Source organism: Trematosphaeria pertusa (assembly GCF_010094035.1).
Source record: "Trematosphaeria pertusa strain CBS 122368 unplaced genomic scaffold BU26scaffold_5, whole genome shotgun sequence".
Classification (NCBI taxonomy): domain Eukaryota; kingdom Fungi; phylum Ascomycota; class Dothideomycetes; order Pleosporales; family Trematosphaeriaceae; genus Trematosphaeria; species Trematosphaeria pertusa.
Genome location: NW_022987216.1, coordinates 818,202 through 825,207, shown reverse-complemented (window position 1 = coordinate 825,207; position 7,006 = coordinate 818,202). Strand labels below are relative to the sequence as shown.

The following is a 7,006-nucleotide window of genomic DNA, read 5'->3' as shown; positions in this document are numbered from 1 at the left end:
GCCTGCGTCGAGCAGCAGCTTCACCACCTGCTCGTAGCCTAGGGATGAAGCCGCGTAGAGTGCGTTGCCGAATCCTCCACCCTGCGCCGCGTTGACGTCGGCGCCTGCGTCGAGCAGCAGCTTTACCACACCTCTCAGGTCTAGGAGCGCTGCATAGTAAAGCGGCTCGTGTATCTCCTCTAGTCTCTTTTGAAAGTCTGGGTTCTTCCGAGGTCTCTCAGGATCCCACAACCGAATCCAGTTGACGTACGAAGAGCTGTTCTTGGAGCATAGGCGAATTGCTAGTTGGCCCATCTCTTCTGTTTGTTCACCTGTCTTTCGAGCGTGGCTAATCCAGTACTCCGCCGAGTAACGTGCGAGCCTGAATACCTGGAGGAAGCCTGGGTGTAGCTCTAATTGCTTGAACTGGAGAAGGTAGCCAAGGCAGCTTCTTACCATAGCATCATGGCAGACATCATCTCGCATGCCGTACTTCGCTGCTTCTCCTGTCCAGATTCTGTCTGAAATAAGGTACTCTTTGACTGAGTAATGCGCTAACGCAACAATTTCTCTTGATACATCTTTAAGCTCATAGTCGCTGTACTGCTCATGTTCGTTGTTAACAGTAATAGTAACAAGACTAGAACAGATATGCAATGCGTCTAATGGATCCTCAAGAACTTCATCACGGTCAAATGCAGGGTCTCGCTTGGTGTCGATGGCGACAACTTCAGCGATCTCGTTGACTGAGAGTGGCCGTGCGGAGAATGTTAACCACCGTAAGATGCGAATAGCATACTCCGAATCAGCTTCGCTTATCGCGGAAAGGATGCGTTCATATGTCTGGTCCAGCGTTGGTGGCAGTGTAGCAAGAGCCTTGCGGAGTGTTGCGCGATTGCGGCACTTTGCTAAACTATCAAGCTGGCATGCAGCCCATCGAAACCTGTCGTATGCATTAACATAGATCATGTCAAACTTAAATTAAAAGCATACATTCCATTGGCCCCGTCTCTCAACACCGACTCAATCTCCTGTCTAACACCATCATCCTTGGTCCATTTTTGAAGGGTTTTATCCGTGGCTAGCCTCTGTCGGATATATCGTTGTATGTCTTTGTCTACCAGCGCGCTTTGGAGACAGATTCTCCTCTGGTCGTCTACAATCTCTTCTAGGGTGCTCTCGATAGCTCGCTCTCTTCGGCTCGTTACAAGGAGGTGCAAGTTCTGAAGTCTCCATCCTGCTATTATTTCGAGCGTCTCCATTAGCTCCGCGCGTTGAGCGCATTCATCTAGCGCATCGAGCACGACGTATGCCTGCGGGAGCTCTGGGATCATTAACCGCAATACCTCTTGAAGTGCATCCGCTGACGGCTGCTGCTGCCCGCTTTCGCACGAAGAGAACAGGTCGTTGAGACTCGTAGGGATTTTTCCAGATTGCCGTGAGAGCTGCCAGATTAGAGAACGCAGCATTTTCCCTAGGTCCTGCTTTTGCACGTCGTTGAAGTCGAAGAAGAAATACGCAGCTACCCTCCCAGGACCATCTCGACAGAATTCGAGCACGTCGCCGAGAACGGCAGAGCATAGGATAGTCTTGCCACACCCAGGGATTCCATACAGCCAAAGAGGCAACGCAGGCTCTGTCTTCCATCTAGTGTATTCCCTGCCCTCGAGGAACCAGCCCCCAGTGTCGGCCTGCCGTAGCTTAAGAGCTTTCTGGTAGTTCGTGGACGGGTCTGGCGCAGACAGCCACCGGCGGATCTTGAGCAATTTCTCATCTGCAGAGGAGTCAGCGAACGTTATGCAATTCCCCCACTACACAGCTACCCGTACGAGGAGAGCGTTTGGCACTGTTAGCGCCGGCTCGGGCCTTGCAAACACCTGGTCCTCCCATACCTACCGGGCGGAGGCCGGAACTCCACATGGACAGAGCCGTGGATTTCGCCAGCTTGAAAGCCAGCATTGTTGTTGCCGAAAGATTTCGTAGGCGCCATGGTGCTGTTGTAGCGGAGCATGCATCTGCGACTGCGCGCTGCTGCAAAGCGCCAGCTGAACCTCAGGCTGGCGGTCTCGGGCAGGTGTGGGCCAGACGGAAGGCTGAGGCTGGGAGGCCGCCGAGAGGCCGCCGCCAAGCATGGCCTGGCCCGAGTGGCCCGCCCCTCGCTGGAGCTGATCCTGGTCGTTGATCCGTACTTAACCCCCGCATGCCACGCTTCAGCGGACTTTTTGCACACTCCTTTTAGTCGCTTCTGGTGCCAAATGGCCGATCCACTCAGCATTGCCGCAAGTGTTGTTGGGGTCACAGTCCCAGCGTTGCATGGTACCCGACTTCTTCTCGACGAACTACAGAACCTCAAAGACGCACCGAAAGCCGTGAAACGTCTAACAAGAGGACGTTACCTCTGTTGAAACAGCACTCAAGTTGCTCCAAAACTTGGATGAGAGAGTATGGATATCACTTGGTCCAAATGTAGCCGAGGAGTCAAAGAATACGATCAGCAGCTGCACGCAAGCATGCGATCTCTTCAGAACCGACTTGCAGCGGTGGACTAGACACTCAGAGGATGGAAAACTAGTATGGCAGGATCGAGCAAACGTGGGATTGTTCAAACAAGGACAAATGAAGGCTATGTCCGAGCAGCTCCAAAACTGCAAGCGCTCCATCAGCAGCATCGTCAGCATAGCGACCTTGTCAGTAACTTTAATCTGAAGGCCTCAGTGCGGAAATCGAGCTAACCTTACCTTACAGATACAGCTCCGTCCGCAATGGCCACATCACGGAGAGATTAAGAAAACGATATCTACAAATCAGGATGAGGTCAAGGGTGCTATTACCACAGCGGATAAGCAGCTGATAGTATTGGATGACAAGCTGGAGGAGATGAACGTCAGCAGCGATGAGGAGGAAGTGGCTGGAAACAAGGAAGACAAAGCTGGTGCATTGCGGCAACTTGAAGAAGAACGTAAAGCACTAGATACGACACGAAAACTGCTGGATGAGCTGCTCTCTAAGACACAGGAAGAAGCTGTTGCGAAAGCCGCAGGGGCCCAGAGCCATTCACCAAATATCTCATTCGGCAATCAGAATTCGGGGTTTGAAGCTGGAATTATCAATGGCGGTGTCAGTGGAATTAGTTTCGGAGGAATGTAAGCATTATTCATGGGCAGGAATAAATTTAATTGAAGGTCAGCCTTAGCTATGTTCATGAATAGCCCATCCAACATGGTTGAAAGTGACCCCTCCCCCTCTGCTGTTTCCCACACAACCCAAACCACACTCTAAAAATACATTATACCCTTGCCTTGAACGTTTCTCGAATAGCCTTCCCGTTCCGCTTATGAGGGTCTTCAATCTAGCAAGGAACCCTTCGAGATGGGTGGGGCGAATGTGGCGGTAGGGACATAAGCTTAACATTAGCATCAGAACACATCTTCTTTATCTGTTTGGTACGGTGGAAAGACTCGTTGTCCATTCGTTATATTTCTGGTATGCTTGCTCTCCTATATATTATTATTCTCTCTCTTTCATAGAGGACCAGAGATTAGCATAACTCTATATACTGTATTACTTCGCCACAGAGAAGCTTCAAGCATAGTCTAGATTGAGTTAGTAGCGAGATGGCTACTTCTGGATCTACGTACGCGTACTGTAGAAGATTCGCCACTTTAGCATCGTTAAAACTAACGAACTCCTCCAATGACACTAGTAGGAAGGATGGCCGAACCGCTCCTGCCAGGACCTTTGCGCCGGAGGCGATAGTTTGTAGATATAGCTAAAGAGTAGACTACTATATGCAGCTCTACGTAGTCTAGAGTCTTGCTAAGCATAGCTATTATTACAGCTCCGCTAGTAATTACTTATCCTTTACGAACATGAACAATTCAAAATCTAGCATGACCCTTAAAGGTTAAGCTAAAGCACATCTCTACCGTCCTAGAAATTGCAGTGCCTATGTAAGGAGCTATTAGTTATTTAACCGTACAACAGCTATAATACTAAAGCATGCAGAGCCTTTCCGCCTTCGTATGCGCTTACAACGACGGCATTTTGCCAGTAACGCTTAGTTAAACCTACATGCCAAAGCGCAGGCTTTAATTTCCAGGCCCGCCGCGCTCTATCGTAGCTTGTATCCTTTCTATCACATTGTATTCTCCTCCAACGAGCCAAGACTAGAGCTCGCTGCGGCTTGGTCTAGGAATCGGCGGGCCGGTGGACTCGAGAAGCATAAGGACGTGAAGGTCTTGATCAGGTCGTTCCATCGGTCAGCGGAAGGGACAACGGCGGATCTCGGCACTCCGGAGCGGTATAGTTGTATGGCTCTACACCACAAAGTAGGTATCGCTGTGCGTTAAACTGCATCTCGAGTGTGTGTGGGATCGCTGTGTCGAAGCTGGTTTCGCCGCTGGAAGCGCGTTGGCTGACTAAACAAGCACCGGGCCTTGCCTTATCACTGCTCCCAATCCTAAGTCGGATTTAACGATAATCCGAACGCTTATGCAACTCACACAGCTAGATATCTTGCAATAAAATACTCCCCAGTGCATAAGGTAAGACGTGCGGGGCCATCTCGCATTAGCCCGGATCGGTAGTTTGCTTCCGCTAGAAGTACTAATCAACGTTGCGGCGCTGCATAGAATTGCGCTCCGCAGCGCGCATAGGGTTAATGATAACTTCCTAGTATCCGAGGGAGGTTGTGAAGGTAGGATAAGGCTGTTCTACAAAAATTTAGAGCGAAAAAGGCTTAAGGTTAGCGCTGTGGGTAGAGAAGCATGTTTTACTATAACACAAGGCGCTATACAAATTAGGCGCGGAAGCAAGAATGCGAACGTAATTTTTAGGAAAAGTAGAACATAGACATTTAGAGATAGCTGTAGCAGATTATATTCGTAGAATTATAACGACATTTGTTGTGCGCATAAGCTTTCCAGTTGCTAAAAGTTAAAGTACCCTTATTTATCTCGCCACACAGTGTGTCTCGCTACGTAGGGATGGACATTAGTCCATAAATTGAACGCATTGCCATAGACAATTTCTTCAAGGTGATTGACCCACCCGGGTGGGCAGTCGGCTCTGCAGCGCTAGTTAATGTTTGAGACAGAAGCTATCTTTGAGGTCGTGGCATAATATCGTCGAGAATCATCGAGAGCTAGGTGGCCCGTGGTTCTGTTAGCAGTGCTTTATGGTTGAGACTACGGGTACCCGAATTTCGCTGACTAGCTTGACCTGAAGCGACCCCGGAGGGAGCGTATTCCACATGTGACCGTCTTTGCCTCATCCAGCGAGAGTGATAGGGATGTGTTTGCCTATTATTGTTTCGTAAAGGCCTGCGGTCCCTAAGAGATGCTATAGTGGAATGGACAGCGATAAAAATAAGACAATGGTGCATGATGGAAGACTATAGGTAGTTGGTCTGATTACGCGCTGAACCTATGCTCATACTATATGGAGGCGTAGCTCCCTATCCGCAAGCTCGCACTGTGCATAAAGTCTCGGGAAACAGCCTTTGGTAGTAAGATCTGAGTCGGCTTACAGACTAGTGGGAAGCATCTCTAGGGAGGCATGCTGATTCGCTATTGCGTAATCTAGGATGCTAAAGCTAACAGTTCGAGCATCTGAGCTCCCGCACGAGTAGGAAGCATGCTGTGAGCTGTGCCTCGTTGGAAGTAGCGAGGCGTAAGCACTAGGCCCCACATATATACAAAGCTGCCCAGCTTAGCTTTAGCTGTGCCTCATGGAATTTAAATTCAAACCCAAAGATTCCGATTTCAATCTCAGCGCCTCTTTTCACAGCTCTGGGTTTTATTTTCCCTCAGATCTTTCGCGCGTTTCGGCATCCTCCTCCAGTGATGGCTTCAAGTAAATCCACCGTCCTCATCACAGGCTGCAGTGATGGCGGCATCGGCTCTGCTTTAGCCGCCGTCTTCCAGCAGCGAGGCTACCACGTCTTTGCCACAGCCCGCGATCCGTCCAAGTTGTCTTCGCTCAAAGATCTTCCCAACGTGACACTTCTAAAGCTCGAAGTCACCAGCGCAGCCGACATCCACGCCGCCGCAGAGGCGGTAAGCAAACAAACAGGCGGAACATTAGACTACCTGATCAGCAACGCTGGGCGCAACCACTTCACGCCCATTCTTGATGACGACGTCGCGAAGGCCAGGGAGATTTTCGACATCAATATCTTCGGGCCGATGGTGCTGGCGCAGACTTTTGCGCCGTTGCTTATGAGGGCGAAGGGCATGCTTGCATTTATCACGTCTATTGCGGGCTACATGAATACTCCGTACATGGGTGCGTAGCCGCTTCTTTCTCTTTCGTCTTCTTTGCCAGGAAGTTCAAGAAAATGTGCTGATCCCAAAAGGCACCTACTCCGCATCCAAGCGCGCACTCGAGGTAATAGCCGAGACCATGCGTCTTGAGCTGAAGCCCTTCGGTGTCGACGTCCTGTCCGTCGTGACAGGTGCAGTTAAATCCCAAGGCCAAACATATTTCGGCGATTTCGCACTGCCCGAGAACTCGCTGTACAAGCCTATTGAAGATAGTGTTTAAGCAGAGCGCGAGGAGGCGACGGCCTGCAGAGAATGGATACGATGGAGTATGCAAATGCGGTTGCGGATGAGGTTGTGAAGCGCACGACCGGTCGATTCTGGTATGGCCAGAATGCGGATATGGTGAGGATGAGTACTACGGCCGTGAATGTGCCGCAGGAAGCTATGGTAAGCTGCCTTCATGCTATAAATCTGGTTTGGAGGGCTAACCGGGTCCAGGATGCGGGAATGATAATGGGGACTGGATTGGACAAGCTGAACAAGTGAGAGCGGTTGAAAGGGAAGACGCGTTGGGAATAGGCTATTCATCTACGTGGTATGTACGTAAGGAGCATCTGAGACAAGCAGTTGAGATCCTATTTTTATGATTCCACAGCCTCGGCCCGCCGACCTCCTCTATTGACAGATTTTGAGGCACATGTCCGCCGACCATTATCCCAATTCTGCGCCGTCTCACCATCTAGCCGTTCCCCGTTTCCGCAGCA

At 50.3% G+C, this 7,006-nt stretch overlaps 3 protein-coding genes across 3 annotated transcripts in view; 2 read left to right on the top strand and 1 right to left on the bottom strand.

Annotated features, from left to right (window-relative positions):
• The window catches only part of BU26DRAFT_517582 (uncharacterized protein), a gene marked incomplete at its 3' end in the record, with an annotated part of 2,819 nt that extends 814 nt beyond the window's left edge, over positions 1–2,005 (bottom strand). Inside the window, exons 1-3 of the mRNA XM_033828608.1 lie at positions 1,876–2,005; positions 973–1,753; positions 25–922 (exon numbers count right to left, since the gene is read on the bottom strand). Of these exons, the coding sequence (XP_033685799.1) occupies positions 25–922; positions 973–1,753; positions 1,876–1,969 (1,773 nt within the window). The 5' untranslated portion in view covers positions 1,970–2,005. The remainder of the gene's footprint in view (positions 1–24; positions 923–972; positions 1,754–1,875) is intronic.
• Positions 2,006–2,234: 229 nt separating this feature from the next.
• Positions 2,235–3,126, top strand: BU26DRAFT_529924 (uncharacterized protein; the record flags this gene model as incomplete). The annotated part of the gene is made up of 3 exons (XM_033830926.1): positions 2,235–2,295; positions 2,366–2,670; positions 2,731–3,126. 3 exons carry the CDS (start codon positions 2,235–2,237, stop codon positions 3,124–3,126), a joined length of 762 nt encoding a protein of 253 aa, XP_033685798.1.
• A 2,632-nt stretch (positions 3,127–5,758) lies between these two features.
• On the top strand, positions 5,759–6,867 carry BU26DRAFT_517579 (putative hydroxybutyrate dehydrogenase). The gene is made up of 4 exons (XM_033828607.1): positions 5,759–6,264; positions 6,335–6,494; positions 6,524–6,689; positions 6,741–6,867. Exons 1-4 carry the CDS (start codon positions 5,823–5,825, stop codon positions 6,786–6,788), a joined length of 816 nt encoding a protein of 271 aa, XP_033685797.1. The 5' UTR covers positions 5,759–5,822; the 3' UTR covers positions 6,789–6,867.
• The last annotated feature ends 139 nt before the right edge of the window (positions 6,868–7,006 follow it).